The 14,745-nt window shown below is 58.8% G+C and overlaps 2 protein-coding genes across 3 annotated transcripts; one reads left to right on the forward strand and one right to left on the reverse strand.

Annotated features, from left to right (window-relative positions):
• Positions 1 to 562: 562 nt before the first annotated feature.
• On the reverse strand, positions 563 to 5,554 carry SIRT3 (sirtuin 3). Of its 2 annotated transcripts, XM_051621908.1 has the most exons (8): positions 5,493 to 5,554; positions 5,289 to 5,358; positions 4,541 to 4,738; positions 3,600 to 3,832; positions 3,352 to 3,452; positions 2,993 to 3,154; positions 2,420 to 2,629; positions 563 to 1,228 (listed from the first exon to the last, which is right to left on the reverse strand). In XM_051621908.1, exons 1-8 carry the CDS (start codon positions 5,533 to 5,535, stop codon positions 1,208 to 1,210), a joined length of 1,038 nt encoding a protein of 345 aa, XP_051477868.1. In that variant the 5' UTR covers positions 5,536 to 5,554; the 3' UTR covers positions 563 to 1,207. The 2 variants fall into 2 exon arrangements, with proteins under 2 accessions (XP_051477868.1, XP_051477867.1); XM_051621907.1 differs by lacking the exons at positions 5,289 to 5,358; positions 5,493 to 5,554 and having other exon boundaries at positions 4,541 to 5,001.
• Positions 5,555 to 5,831: 277 nt separating this feature from the next.
• Positions 5,832 to 13,950, forward strand: PSMD13 (proteasome 26S subunit, non-ATPase 13). Its single transcript, XM_051621702.1, has 13 exons — positions 5,832 to 5,985; positions 6,403 to 6,481; positions 7,268 to 7,302; positions 7,390 to 7,445; positions 7,747 to 7,790; positions 7,955 to 8,041; positions 8,762 to 8,933; positions 9,352 to 9,431; positions 9,503 to 9,628; positions 10,293 to 10,355; positions 11,168 to 11,248; positions 12,332 to 12,448; positions 13,162 to 13,950. The coding sequence occupies exons 1-13, from the start codon at positions 5,891 to 5,893 to the stop codon at positions 13,255 to 13,257; spliced, it is 1,131 nt and encodes a 376-aa protein (XP_051477662.1). The 5' UTR covers positions 5,832 to 5,890; the 3' UTR covers positions 13,258 to 13,950.
• Positions 13,951 to 14,745: the final 795 nt, after the last annotated feature.

Below are 14,745 nucleotides of genomic sequence, written 5' to 3' on the forward strand. Positions count from 1 at the left end.
AGCACAGCCTTCGTGTGTGGCAGCTGGAGTTTCTAGGCCAACTGCATCTCTCTCCTTTGTAAAGTAGCTCGCAAAAAAACCCAACCTTGCAGACCTTCCCTCTTATCTCCCTCCAGGCCTCTAAGTTCTCTGAACCTTTTCATGGAAAAGGAAAAGCGTAAGGGGGTGTTTTCAATGCAAAGCTTCTGATGTTGTTGTGCTCTAACTTTCCGGCTGGCAGCCTGCAGGCTGAGCCTGGCACGGGGGCTTCTGGCCTGGGGGCTGGAAAACAGGGTCTGGTGTGAAAACACCACCCCAGCACCCTTCCCAGTGGGATCAGATCCGGGTGCTGGGAGGTGAAATTCCTGCCCTGTTTCAGGTAGGAGACTGTTCTAGACCTGGAGCTGCCCTGCACAGGTGGGAGAGCAGGACGTGGCTGCCGTGCTCTGGCTGATGCTGCCTCTGCCTGGGACAGCAGGGACAGGGAGGAAAGGCTCTGTCTGCGGTTCAAAAGAAATTAAGAATTAAAAAAGAAGTGTTCAAACACTACAGAAGGTGTGAAGTTTACAGGAAAACCCTTAGGTGACATTGGCAAAAGAATTAGAACTCATTTTATTATTAAATAATTAACAGTGATTCAAAACTTTTCCAGCAGCTTGAGCTGGTGTTCCTGAACAGGAATGGGGGGCAGCCCCCCCCCCCCCCATGGCATTAATCCCCTAATTAGCAGAGATTTCATCTGAAGAACAAACACTGCGAGGCTGGAGCAGCTGGAAGGTCACAAGGAGGAGCTGGTGGATGCTGGAGAACTCGGACCAGACTGCAGTGATTCCCCTGGGGCTGGACACCTCGGGGCAGGCAGACCCAGGGCAAGCTGCTCCCTGGTGGAGCTCCTGTGGGGCTGGCAGGGTGACAGCAGAGCTCTCCTGGCAGGCCCCGAGGGGTGAGACAAGGAGGGACCCACACTCGGCTGCATCAGCTGCTCTGAGGTCTCAGGCAGGAAAGCCTTCACGTGCAGAACCAGCTGGCAGCTCAGCACTGGGCTTCTTCAGCTCCTTCTTGGTGTGCAAGAGCCCCTGCTCTGCCTCCCAGCTGGCTGGACAGAGCCAGGAGCATCCCCTCGGGCCTGGGAGCTGGCCAGCCTCTCCTGTGCCTCTCTGGTGCTCCCTGCCCTGCCAGGCATGACCTCCTTCCCGGGTTGCTCTCCAGCAGCAGGGAGCCAGCTGCCCTACTTGTCTTTTGCATCCAGCTAAAAATAGAAAGAGCACAGGGTGTTTGCCAGGGTGTTCCAAACCCTCCTGCCCCCAGCTCAGCCAGCAGCTTCCTAGCACCACCCCCCTGGGTAGGGCCTTGCTTTTCATGCGCTGCTATGTCGGTCTCAGCTTGACCCACCCTGGAGCAGCAGGAGTGTGACCCAGAGGCTGGCAGAGCTCACAGAAATGCAGGTTTGCGTGAAAACTCACAGACCTGCCCAAAGGACTCATCCCTGTTCCCCTGAGCAAAGAACAAGATGAGTGCCAAAACTGGAATCCCGAAGCCAGGTTATCCTTGGGTCAGGAGAGCTGTGCACAGACAGTGTCTGTCACAAGTACAAGGGTGCAGAGCCCCCCCTGTGCCCACCCACCCCAGCAGGGGAGCTGGCTCAGCCCACAAGTTACAGCTTCTGCTTCAATTAAAACAAACAAGTAAGTTTAAAAAGTGTTGCATGCCAAATGTGGCAAAATATTCCCAGCAGGTCTAAAGTAATAAGGTGAGTGCTAAACTCCCAAGTAGTTAAGCACTTGGTCTCCCCTAGTTCCTCAGGTCTGAAGATCTGGGAGGGTTCCAGCTGCTAGAAGGGCACAGGGGGAGAGAGGGTTGGGTCCCTAGTGGCCGGTGTGTGGAGCAGGGACCCTCGCTGCTGCTGGGCACCTTGCACCTTTGGTTACAGCCATGACTGGCTTCTTGCAAGGACCACAAGCTCACTGGAAGTGGAACCAAAGCAATTAAATGTACAGAGAGAAGAAACTCCGCTGAGGTGGTGCTGGGCTCGGCTCCCTGGAGCCTGAACCTCATCCCTAGAGCTTCCTCAGTGTGTTTGGGAACAGCAAAAACCAGGACTCAGGAGCTGTTGGTACTGGAGGGGTCCCTGCCTGAAGCAGCATGGCACCACTCCCTCATCCAAAGCCTTCTCCATGTTCTTCCCATTTCACCCGAGCTTGGCAGATCCACATCCTCCCCATCCCCCTGAGCCCCCCAGCAGCACAGCTCGCTGCTCTGCAGCACCTTTGCTGAGACACAGCTCGGGGGTTGCTCTTTTCAAACTGTTTGCACCTTTCTGTCTCTACCACAGGCTGCAGGCGCGGTGAGTCTGGGCCCAGGCAGCACAGCCCTGCTCCCGGGAACAGCTGCAGCACAGGGCAGGAAGAGGCAGGGGAACGGGGCTCTGAGCCCTTCCCACCTTCTTTTTCTCCTTCTGCATTAGCGTTTGCATCTCCTCGGTCCAGCCCAGCAGCTCCACCAGCTTCTCGACCCCGCTGACCACGTCCCCGATCTGGGCCACGTCCCTGTGGCGCTGGTGCCAGGCGAAGGGTCCCACCAGCTCCCGGTTGAGCAGCACTCGGGGCACGGAGCCGCGCACGGCTCCCGCCAGGCTGGCGAAGGGCTCCACCTGCGGGACGGACCCCGCGCCACAGGCTGGCACCCGGCGGTGACACCGCGGCGGCTGACGGGCTGAGCTGCCCCAGCTCGGGACGGGCCACGGGGGCCACCAGCTGCTGGTGCCTTTCCTCCGCTGCCACACAACTCATCTCCTGCTCTCCAGGGCTCCACCAGCAGCAGACGAGGTTCTCTGAGTGTCTCTCAGTGCATGCACCCTAGTTCTTGCCCTGCCACCCCAAACGTTACCTCAGTAACCCAGTGTCTTGCCTTCTCCTCTAACCCCCCCCCCCCCCTTCAGAGCCCCCTCAGCCCCCGTTTCCCATGTGCCTTGTGTGGGGCACCCCCTCTGAGTGGGGGTTTCCTGTTCCCAGACCTCCAGGGACGTCCCGATGACAAAGAGCAGGTCTGCCCTGGGGAAGTCTGTCAGGTGGAGCAGGAAGCGCTGCGGGAGCTCCTCACCAAAGAACACGATGTCAGGCTTGACCACTCCAGTGCAGACAGGACAGCGAGGGACCTTCTCTGCCAGGACGTCCCCCTAAGCAAGAGCAGCCAGCACCACGTGTCACGGGGCTGCCTGTACCTGCACAAGCAGGGCCAGAACCACAACACAGCCTCACAGCAACACCCAGTCCTCTATGAGAAAACCTCTTGGCCCGAAGGGTGAGGTAACAGCCCCACAACAGGTTCTCCTGGTGTTAATTTCCACGTCCACGCCCTGCTGTGACCACTCACCCTGAAGTCCTCTCCTGGGAAGTTCCTTCGACAGACGGTACACGTGGCAGTGGCAAAGGTGCCATGGGCTTCCACCAGCTTGTCAGGAGGGATCCCAGCAACTGCAACACAGCACGGGGGAGAGGATCAGCTCAGCGCGAGGAGACTGGACCAGGAACTCCACCTTCACCAGGCGTCTCTCCAGTCCTGCTCTGCCTCTTGCCCTCACCTCTTCCCAGCACTCTGCTGCTGAGGGAGGGAAACCTCACCTCTCTCCAGCCCGTCGATGTTCTGGGTGTAGAGGCGCAGGAGGAGCCCTTTGTCGTGCAGGAGCCTGAGGAAGTAGTGGGCGTAGTTGGGTCTGTAGTTGCCAGGGTAGAGCTCCTTGGCCAGAGTGAAAAAGGGCTTGGGGTTAATGAAGAAGTAGGTCAGCTCGAAGATGGCTTCTGGGTAGGGGATGTTGTACTGCTCCAGGTTGCTGTAGAGGCCGCTCCCCGGGGACCTGCAGAGTGGGGAGAGGGGGCTGGCAGCTGGAATGCAGGAAGAGCTGCCACCCACCACGGGGCCAGGGCAGACACCAGCCCCTGGGTTCCCTCTGGCTGCTCTGTGCTGTCCCTTGTGTGCCAAGAGAGCAGCTGAAAGCACCCCTGTGCAGAGGGAGGAGCTGCCTCGTGCCCCTGCTCTGGGCCACCCCACCGGGTGCCAGCTGCAGAGCTGTGCCCGTGGTCAGAGGAGGAGAAGGGCCACCCTGCTGCACCCTGAGGGCCCTGCTGGCTTCTGCCTGGGGCCTCTCGAGCCCACGTCAGCCATGGTGGCTTTCTCTGGTGGCCAAGGTGGTGCAGTGGGGACAGTCCCTTAACCCTGAAGCTGTGGCTGCCCCATCCCTGGCAGTGTTGAAGGGCAGGTTGGATGGGGCTTGGAGCAGCCTGGGCTGGTGGGAGGTGTCCTTGCCCATGGCAGGGGTGGCACTGGATGGGCTTTAAGGTCCCTTGTAACCCAAACCATTCCATGATTCCATAAATGGCCCAAGGTCCAACAGCTGATCCCAGCCTGCCTTTAGCTGGAGAAGGAGGGTCAGTGGGCAGGGACACTCCTGTGCCTTCCCCAGCCTGGCACACCAAATGAGAGGAGCAGCAAGCACCAGTCACCTCAGCTGAAGATCGTGGCCCTGCCGGCACTGAAAAGGGAGAGGGGGACCTGGAGGCCTTACCTGAAATCCGGGATGCCGCTGGGGGTGCTGATCCCTGCTCCAGCCATCACCACCACCCGCTGACATTCCTTCCTCCGGATCATCTCCGCCACGTCCTGCAGGGTGAGCTGCTGCTCCCCACCACCATCTCCCCGCCGGCCCCTGCCCAGGACGGCTCTGGCAGCGGCAGAGAAGCAGAAGGGCCTGGTCCCGGGGAGCCTGCGTGGGAGGGAGAGAAAGCCCAGCAGGGACTGTGGGAAGTGCTGCGCTGGGGCTGACCACTCGCACAGCCGATCTGCACTGCTCTTGGGGTATGAACTCCTTTCTGTCCCCTGAATTTGCAGAAGTTTCGAGCAGGGGGTGCAGACCCCCCGGGACAGCCCTGCCCGGGTTAGCAGAGACATCTGCAGGCCTCTGTCTCCCCCCAGGGCTCTGCTCTGTGCCAGCTGCACCTGCAAATGCCTCAAGTAGTTACGGGTCATCCCCACCAACAGACGGGGCCGAGAACAGTCGCTATCAGCCAAGGCACAGCGTCTCCCCAGACGATTCAGGGCCTGTCGGTGCAGGACCCGAGGAGCAGCCCGGGGCCGTGCGGGGCTGCGGCCCGGGGGGCTCGGGGCCTCCTGACACCGCGCTCCGGGCCGCTCCGCCGCCCCTCGCCAGCCCGGAGCCCTGCGCTGCTGGCCCCTCCGGGCTGCAGGCCCGGCGGGCAGCACGGGCCCTCCTCCCCCGCCTTCATCCCCGCAGCGCCGGTTCCCGGCAGCCCTACCTGAGCCGGGCCAGGCCCGCCAGGCCGCCGCTGCCATCGCGGGGGCCGCGCTCCCACAGGCTCCTCCAGGCTGCAAGGAAGCACCGCGCGGGGCTCGGGGCCGCACCGGGGGCCGCTGGCCGGGCCTCCCCCGGGGACCCCTCCCGCCGCTCCGCCCCGCCCCGCCGCCCCCCCCGCCCTCCCCCGGGGCCGGCCGGTCCTCACCCGCCGCCAGGAGCCCCCCGCCCCGCCGAGCCCCCCGCTCCATGCCCGGGGCCGCTCTCCCCGCCGGGCCCCGCCCGCGCCGCTACCGCAAAGCCCCGAGTAGGAGCGCGCGGCGCCGCCGCCTCGCCCCCCGGCCCCGGTGCTGGGCGGTCCGGGCGGGTTTTGGGGTGATTTCGGGGTGTTTTTGGGTGCTTGCTGGGGAAGGGGCTGCAGGCCGGGGCGGGCGGGGCGTTGCCATGGCTACCGCGGGGCGTTGCCATGGCTACGGCGGGGCGCGGGGGGGGGGGGGCGGTGGCGCGGGGCTGTACGGTACCCAGCGCGCCCCGCGCGGCGCCGGAAGTGAGTGTGCATTTCCGGCGGGCGCGGGGGCCGGCGGCTCCGCTGCTGATCCCGCCGCCATGAAGGACGTGCCGGGGTTCCTGCAGCAGAGCCAGAGCGCGGGGCCGGGGCAGGCCGCCGTGTGGCACCGCCTGGAGGAGCTCTACAACAAGAAGTGAGCTGGGGCGGGGGGGGGGGCTGTGAGGCGGTGGGAGCGCCCGCCCCGGGAGAGGCCGCCCCGGGGGTCCCGGGCCGCTGCCGCGGGGCTGTGCCCCCCGCGCCCCGCGGGGCCGGCCGGGCTCCCGCAGGCGCTGCCGAGCTGCAGAGCCCTGCTGGCTGCGGCTGGGCCGCTCCTGTGCCGTGGCAGCCGCGGCACACGCGGGGCTGCGGGGAACCGCGGGGCCGGCTGCGGCGCCGTTGCCCTCGGGGCAGCTTTGCCGTCGTGCCCTGAGGGCACCGCGGCTTGTCGTTTCCCGTCTGCCCCCGTCGCTGCTCGGCAGCCGCGGGCAGGGGGCTCTGCCGGCTCGGGGGGTGCGACGGGGGGAGCTGGGGTTCGGTCTGAGCCCCCCGAGTGACCCTCTTCTTTCCCGAGGCTGTGGCACCAGCTGACTCTGCAGGTGTTGGACTTCGTGCAGGACCCCTGCTTTGCCCAAGGAGATGGACTCATCAAGGTGAAGTGCTCCGTTGCTCCCAAGGCCTTTTTCTTTCTGGGTCAAAGAGGAGTGATGGTATTTTTTGCTCTGGTGAAAAACAAGCAGCCTGTTGCTTGTCCCTGGAGAGCTCTGAGCCGGGGTGAATCCAGCTTTCTGGGGTGTGTGCACGAGATGTGAGTGTGCAGGGTTTGCTTGGCCTGTGAAAACTTTGCTGAAGTTAAAGGTGTCCACGTGGGAGGCTTCAAAATGGCTTTTTAGTTTCATTTATTCCAGATATTTTTTTGTAAAGCTATGAGGGGGCCTTTCTCTGTCCCTTCTGCACCAGGGGGTCTGCACAGGATGGGCTGCCAGGTGCTGCCAAGGGCCTGGGGGGCTCAGGTTGTTGCCCCCTCAGGGAGCTGCTTCCCCTGGTGCAGAGAAGAACATGGTCTTTCTGTGGTACAGGCAGCCGTGGGCTTCCACTCTCCTCTCTGTTTTTAAGCTGAAATCCCATTTCCCAGGAGATGTTTCCAAGTTAGTGGGTCTCTAGAGGCAGTCCCTCGTGGAGGAAGGGGAGAGCTTTGTGCTGGGACTCGTGGGTAGCTGGGGAGGTGCTGGGGGCAGGAGACCAGGGAGAGGATTGCCTGAAAGGAGGAGGTGTGGGCAGTGCTGGGGGGTGCTGGGGCACAGGGCAGAGCCCGTGGTGCCCTGCTGGGGCATGGGGCACAGGGCAGAGCCTGTGGTGCCCTGCTGGGCACAGGGCAGAGCCAGTGCTGCCCTGCTGGAACCAGGTGTCTGTGCCCTGACTGCTCCCTGTGCCCGCAGCTCTACGAGAACTTCATCAGCGAGTTTGAGCACAGGTGAGTGTGTCTTCTGGGGGGTGGGCTCTGGGGGGGGCTCAGGGGACTCTGCTGGGGGACTCTGCTGCCACCCTCTCTGTGTTGCAGGGTGAACCCCCTGTCCCTGGTGGAGATCATCCTCCACGTGGTTCGGCAGATGACAGGTACGTGTCCGCGCCCCTCGCGCTGCTGTTCCCCTGGCTGGGCTGGCTGGTTGTCAGCAGCAGGGACACCTTCAGTGCTGGGCTCTGCTCTGCCTGGGGTGGTGAGAGGGGAAAGCACCAGCTTGAATAATTGCTGCTCTGCTGGGCAGCACAGAGCCTGGCCTGTGAGAGCAGCATCTCTGGGAGGCGACTGGTACAAGAGGCAGGCCAGTCTCCCAGCAAAAGGCTGCGTTTGTAGGGGGAGGTTGAGTTCCACAGGAGTTCCAATCATGCTGCCTTATTTTTCTTTCCTCCCTTCCAGATCCCAACGTGGCCCTTACTTTTCTGGAAAAGACTCGAGAAAAGGTATTCTTGAAATGGCTTTTCCTGGTGATCCCCCTCCAGGAGTTGTGTTAGATGCAAGCGTACGTGGTGCAGCTGAAGAGGCAGCAGCAAGAGCCCCCCTGGCTGTGGGGTGACCCTCCTGCCCCCTCTCCCTGGCTGCAGGGTGACCCTCTGTGTGCCCACAGGTGAAGAGCAGTGATGAGGCTGTCATTCTGTGCAAAACAGCCATCGGGGCCCTCAAGCTGAACATCGGGGACCTGCAGGTCACCAAGGTGAGGGGACAGCCCCAGCAGAGCCAGCCAGGCCACGCTGGTGACCTCCAGCAGCTCCTGCAGCCTGGGTGTGCCTGTGTCTGTGCTTCAGGGCTGAATGGGAGGATGATGAATTTGCAGCTCTTGGGGTTTCCAGAAGGACCTGGGGTTCTGCCTTACCTCTTGTAGGCCATAAAAACACAACGTTTAGCACTTGGGGGCAGATCTCTGAAGGCTGGTCAGGTTCTGGTGCCTGCAGCTGCTGGTGTGGGAAGAGGGAAGGAATGTTGTGCTGTGTTCCAGTCCCAGTGCAGAGGGTGTCCTCAGTCCAGCAGCAGGGTGGTGACCTGCTAACAATGCAGTCATTAGTTCTCATCCCTGTGCTGTGTTGGGGTTTTCACCTCTTGGCTTTTTTAGAACCCCCTCTTGAAGCAAAGGTGGCTTCTTTTTTTCTTGCAGTGAAGCTTTTATGTCTCTTAGAGCAAGTACCAGCTGTGGTGGGTTTGGGTCCATAATGTGTGTATGTGGGTGTGGGTCAGTGGGGCTGCAGGGGCTCCTCTGGGGGTGCAGGTGGTGGGGTGGGTTTTTCTTAACCTGCTGTGGGGCAGTGTCTGTGGGGCAGTGTCTGTGGGGCAGTGTCTGTGCTCCCACCCGCTCTCCCGCCGGGTGGCTGTGACGCTGGGAGCACGTGTGTGTGTGAGGGGCACCTGCACCAGGTTCTCCTCCTCCCCCCGCTGCCAGGAGACCATCGAGGAGGTGGAGGAGATGCTGAACAACCTCCCCGGGGTGACCTCTGTGCACAGCCGGTTCTACGACCTCTCCAGCAAGTACCACCAGACCGTGGGGAACCACGCCTGCTACTACAAGGACGCCCTGCGCTTCCTGGGCTGCATCGACGTGAAGGACCTGCCAGGTACCCCCCCAGCACACACCCCTGCTCCTCAGCCCCTGCCCTTCACCCCGACTAGATGTGCTGGCAGAGAGCAGGGCCTCCCAGCAGTATTTGGAATCTGCTCTGGTTGGGATCTAGCTGGGAAGAAGAGGAGCCCACCCAGGAATGGCTCAGGAGGATTCAGCTCCTCAGCTGCCCTGAGGTGGTGGGAGGGGGGGGAAGCTCTCCCACCAGAAGGGGTGGTTGGTTCTGCTTCCCAAAAATCTTCACTCTGGATGCAAACAGTGGCCCTTGCTGTGGTGCTGCAGGCTCCTGACTTCCAGGCTGGGGAGAGTTGAGGGTAATTTAAGACAGGCAGAGGGAGGAGGGTGAGGGGGGCTGAGGCTGCTGCCTTGCCCGACCGTTGCCGTTTGGGGTTTTTTCCTTTGTTTCTTTGCAGTCTCGGAGCAGCAGGAAAGGGCCTTTACCCTGGGCCTGGCGGGGCTCCTGGGGGAAGGTGTCTATAACTTTGGGGAGCTGGTGAGTGGTGCTGCCTGGCCCTGGGGGGGAGTTCTGGGCCGGCCCCCCCTGACGCTGCCCCTGTCCCCCAGCTGATGCACCCGGTGCTGGAGTCGCTGCGCGGCACGGAGCGGCAGTGGCTGATCGACACCCTCTACGCCTTCAACAGCGGCAACGTCGAGACCTTCCAGGGCCTCAGGTCGTCCTGGGGCCAGCAGGTGAGGCAGGAGCTGCTGCCCTACTGGGTGTGCCAGGAGACAGGTGGGGGTCTGCAGGTCTTGGCCTTCAGGATCCCTGGCTCTGGAGCATCCCTTTGGTCCTGGCACGGCAGCGCTTCTTGCGTCTTGGTGTGAGCTGCTGGCTTTTCCTTTGGCTTCCCTCTGTCTCTGGTGGGTTGAAGAGTAAAGGGAGGTGTCATGTGAGCCAAGGGCCAGGCAGACAAACTGCCACCCAGTCCTGCATCTGGAGATAATCTCTGGTTTAAATTCCCCAATGGCATTCGTTCCCAGGGTTAAACTGCTTCCAGTGGCTTTCCCTTGTGTGCTGGGAAGGCTGAGGAAGCCAGTGCTGTTGGATGTTAACTGCCCTGAACCAGAAACTACTGGCACAGCAGCAATTCACAGGCCAGCTTGTGCATCCACTTGCACCAGGCTGTGGCCTGTGATAGAAGGTTCCTGCTGTGCCAAGTGCTGCATTTAATTGTGCAGCTCTTATGGGTCACTTATGGAACCACTGCTGGGCAGTGGGTGGGCTGTAGCAGCCCCCTCCCTCATAAGGGAGGGTAAGGAGTCCCCAGGTGGGTCCCTGCAGCCTGCCCATGCTGCTGCTCCTGGGGAGAAACAAAAAGCAATAACTAACTTGTTCCATTTTCTCCTCTTGCAGCCAGACCTGGCTGCAAACGAGACACTTCTGCTGCAGAAGATTCAGCTGTTGTGTCTTATGGAGGTGAGCTGAGAGGAGTGTGAGTGTGGGGAGGGGCAGGGGCTGCTCACACCACTGGCACTGCTCCTCTGCTGGGGACACTGGGTCACTGCTCCGGGGACACTGAGTCTAAGCAGTTCCTGCAGATGTTGCCTCTAGGTGGTGCCCAAAGGAAGTACTCCCGGGAAAAAGCTTGGAGCTGCTTGTTTGTTGTTCAAGGGTGTGCTCTTCCAGGCAGGATGTGGAGGGGGGGAAGGAACAAAGATTTCTAAAACAGTCTTAAAATCGTAGTCTCCTAAGGACTGAAAATCCTTCCCCTTCTGGCAACCCTGAGCACTCAAGAGCTGAGCTTCTGCCACTGGAGGCTTTGGCTCTGCTCTTTCCAGGGAATACTGGAGTATAAACCTCTGTGGTCCTGCACCTGTTTGAAAAATTTGCACATTGAGTTACCTAGAAGGTGGTGTCTGTGTGTACACACCCCACACCCAGCTGGGTGGTAATGGGTGTGTATATAGGTACTCCACTGGTGTGTTGCACTGCGAGGGAGTTTTGCCACCAACAGTGTTGTCCTTGACACACACTGGGATGTTCCCTCAGGGATCAATCTGCTTAATGTGGGGGTGATGATGGAACTCAGGAAATCTGCTGGGAGCAGCCAGGGGTGTGTGCAGGAGGAGGGGGTGGGACTCCTGCTGCCATCAGTGCATTTTTCTTTGGAATATTTTGGGGAAAGGCAGGAGCTGCAGCAGAGGAGGGCTCAGCAGGGGGCACAGGGGGAGCTGTGGGGAAGAGCTGGGAGAGGGAGCTGATTTCCTGCTTTGTTCCCTTGAGTTCAGATGACTTTCACCCGGCCTGCCAATCACAGGCAGCTCAGCTTTGAGGAGATTGCCCAGAGTGCCAAAGTCACCGTGAATGAGGTGAGCTCAGGTTTAGGCAAACTCACCAGTGTCCAGGTCCTGGAGACCTGGAAGTGTCTGGATTGATCTGCTCCCATGGGTGGGCTCTGGGTAGAAAGGTTCTTCCCTCTTTTCCTGCATTTGGAGACATTTTTTTAAGAAGGAACTGGCTGCTGGGTGCTCTGGTTTTTGATAAATGCATTTCTGAAGATTCTTAGTCATAGGCTGAAGTTGGAAGAGGGCTCTGTAGGTCATCTGTTCCCACCTGCTGTGGAAAGCAAGCCTCTGGATCAGGACATGCAGGGCCCTGCCAAGCTGCCTTGAGTGTTTCCAGCAGGGAAATGTCCCTGATGTTTAGTTTTTCTCACGGTGCAGAATTTTCTTCTGTCACCCAGACACAGTCCCTGCTGAAGCAGATGCTGCCTGTGGTCTCTTGTCCTTTCACTGTCCATCCAGTGAAAGCAGCACCTCCTGCCTCCCCTGCCTTGTAGGTACAGGAAGGCTGTGATGAGGTAGCCCCAAGCTGCCTCTGACCTAGGCAGGATAAATCAAGATTTCATAATGTCAGGTTCTCCAGTTTGGTGCCATCAGTGACAGTGTCATCCAGCTAGTTAAAAGATAATTACCAGACCCCTGAGGAGCATGACTTGTTCAAGCCACTAACCACCACTGTGTGAACTTGGGGGTTTAGCTGGTTTTCCCCTTCTCCTGGGGTTCATGCCTCTGTTCTGTAACTTATCAGCCTGTCCAGGATGTGGTAGAAGGGCTTGTTGAGCACTTTGCTAAAATGCACAGGACACCTACAGCCCTCTCCTTGGTCACTGAACAAGTCACTTAATTTAAAAAGGCAATCATACTGGTCACCTTGCCCGTGGCAAATCCATGTTGACTTGAAGTTACCTTGTTCTTCCTGGGATTTCAAAGGGAAGAAATCTGCTCTTAAGGAAACATCTCCTGTGTATTTAGATGTTGAGTCTCAAGGTACTAGAACCTGAAGGAGGGTGGGTGTGAGAGAGGCTGCTAGTGCCATCCAAAGGTGTTCATCTCAGGGAGGGGAAACTGGGTGACTCCCAGTTGTTCCCTGGGGTGGTGGTTGTGTTGTAGGTGGAGCTGCTGGTGATGAAGGCACTGTCAGTGGGGCTGGTGAAGGGCAGCATTGATGAAGTGGACAAGAAGGTGCACATGACATGGGTCCAACCACGTGTGCTGGATTTGCAACAGGTAATGAACAGCTGGAATATCAAAGCAGCACTGACTTGTTTTCTTGTGTGAGGTGACTCGGAAGTGAAAACAAGGACTGTGCAGGGGTGATGGCTGGGGATTAGTCTCCTTAGTGCTGCTTGAAGGTGCTGAGGGAATGAGGAAGTACCTTAACCTTTCTCACGACTCTATGTTCCCTTTGGCTCTTGCCTTAGGTCTGTGGTGGGTTTGGTATCTGTGTTTTGCAGGAAATCGTTAGAAACCTGTCAAGAAGCAGAGGAGGTTGATTGTGACACTTCTCTTTGAAAGCCACAAAAGCCACCAGAGAGCAGAAATGTTGTGATGCTGCTTCCCAGAGAGATGCAGGCATCTGTGTGTCTGCTTGTGGCCTAAATACATGAAACAAAAACTTGGTGTTTCTGGGCCAGAGGTGGTCACAGGGTGGTAGAGGTGCTGAGCTTCCCTCCTCACAACAAACACTGTGAGGCTGTACAGGGTGCCCTGGCCTTAAAAAAATCCCAGTAAGATCCAGACATGGAATAGTCACTGCAAACAATTCCTGTTGTGCTTTTCAGCTGGATTTGAAACATTGCCATGTTGATGGTAAAAGAGGTGAAGAAGCATCTCTTCTGGGTGTGGGGGGTTTTGAGAAGGTGTTGGGGATCCCAGGTGCTTGTCATGAAGGTGAATGTTGCATCTCCAGCAGCTGAGCTTCTCCTGGCCTTGCCTTGCAGATCAAGGGGATGAAGGACCGCCTGGAGTTCTGGTGCACGGACGTGAGGAGCATGGAGATGCTGGTGGAGCACCAAGCTCATGACATCCTGACCTAGAGGACATTGCACTGCCCCTGGGAGAGCAGTTCTGCTGCTGGTGCTGGCAGCACTCAGCACCAGCTGTGCTGGGGTGTCAGGGGTGGGTGGGCAGGGGGGGAGCAGCTTCCTGAGGGAGCAGCAAGTGGCCTTTCGCAGTGTGACCCTTTGGTGCTTGGAGTCAAGATTCCCCAGGTGCTGGCACTGGTGGCTCTGGCCACGAGAGCTCTGTCCTGCTCCTGTGGAAGGGGGCAGGGGTGGAGGGGGCAGGGGTTCGGTGGTGGCTGGTGTGTCACTGGTGTCCCCAGGCTGTGGGGGGTGAGGCTGGCTGTGTGCTGCAGGGGCAGCAGAAGCTCCTTCCCACACACGTCTGGGGAGGTGCCTGACCCTGCTGTGTGGTGGTGCTTGGTGTGTTGCCTTGGGAGGACGTGCCCTTCCCTGGGGACCTCTCCCCCTGCCCCTGCAGCTGCCCCAGGCAGCAGCACTGACTCCATCTCCCTGTTTGCCCTCTCTCCACCACCTCTCCTTCCTCGCCTGCAGCAGAGGGACTGTTTACTCCATCAAAGGGTTCTCCCAGGATCGCTGCTCAGTGGATGTGTTTTTATATCCTTTTGGATATAAAAACTTTTGGGGGTGTTTGTCTTTTACCAACACTTTGTACTGCAGTGAGGTGTGACAGTATTGCTGGAATAAACTTCTCTGCCTTCCCTTTTCTGTAGTCTGTCCTCTCCATCACTTGCAGTCAAGCCTCTGAGCTGTTCAGAAAGACTCTTCCCTTGAAGTTTCAGACCTCAACACCCCTCTGGGCAGGATCTCAGCTGTTAATACCCAGTGGGATTCGCATGTACCTCAGGATGTACTGTATTACTGTCAGTTTCCTTCCTTTTCAGGACACTAATCTTTTCTGCAGCTGAGGAAGCAGCACTGACTGACAAGGCCTGAGACAAGTTTTTGTCTGGTTTTGCCTCTTAATAACTTCTACTTCAAAAGCTTTTCTGCAAGGGAAGGGTTTTCCCCTGTTGTTGCTGCTGCCTTTATCAGGATGTGGGATAATTGTGCGTGTCCAGGAATGCAGATCTGCAGTGGAGGCTGCATCTAAGTGTCCATCTGGATGCATAATGCTCCTAAGTGTAGGGCAGTAACAGCAAACTGCTGAGGTTCATAGCAGCTTTAAATGGATCCAAGTGCTGCTCACACCCCTGGCTAAATGCTTCCAGAGGCGAGTGGATTTTTTAAAAGCTGCTGCCAACATCTCTGTGGTCAGATCTTGCTTCACTGCACCAGGGTGATCCCGGAGCTGTGGTTACCAGTTCAGCTCTCTGGTGTCACTAACAAGATTCTGCTGGAATTCTCACATTCTGGGTGTGTTCTGGTTTTCTGTCTTGACTCGGGGCTTCGTGCCAGCAAGGGGACAGAGAAAGCACATGGTGGCCACAAAGAAAATGGAGACTCCCTATTTACCAGGAGTCCCATGGAAAAGACAAGGGGTCATGGGCACAAGTTGCTCCT

The sequence above is a fragment of the Apus apus genome, chromosome 5, assembly GCF_020740795.1.
Source record: "Apus apus isolate bApuApu2 chromosome 5, bApuApu2.pri.cur, whole genome shotgun sequence".
NCBI lineage: Eukaryota > Metazoa > Chordata > Aves > Apodiformes > Apodidae > Apus > Apus apus.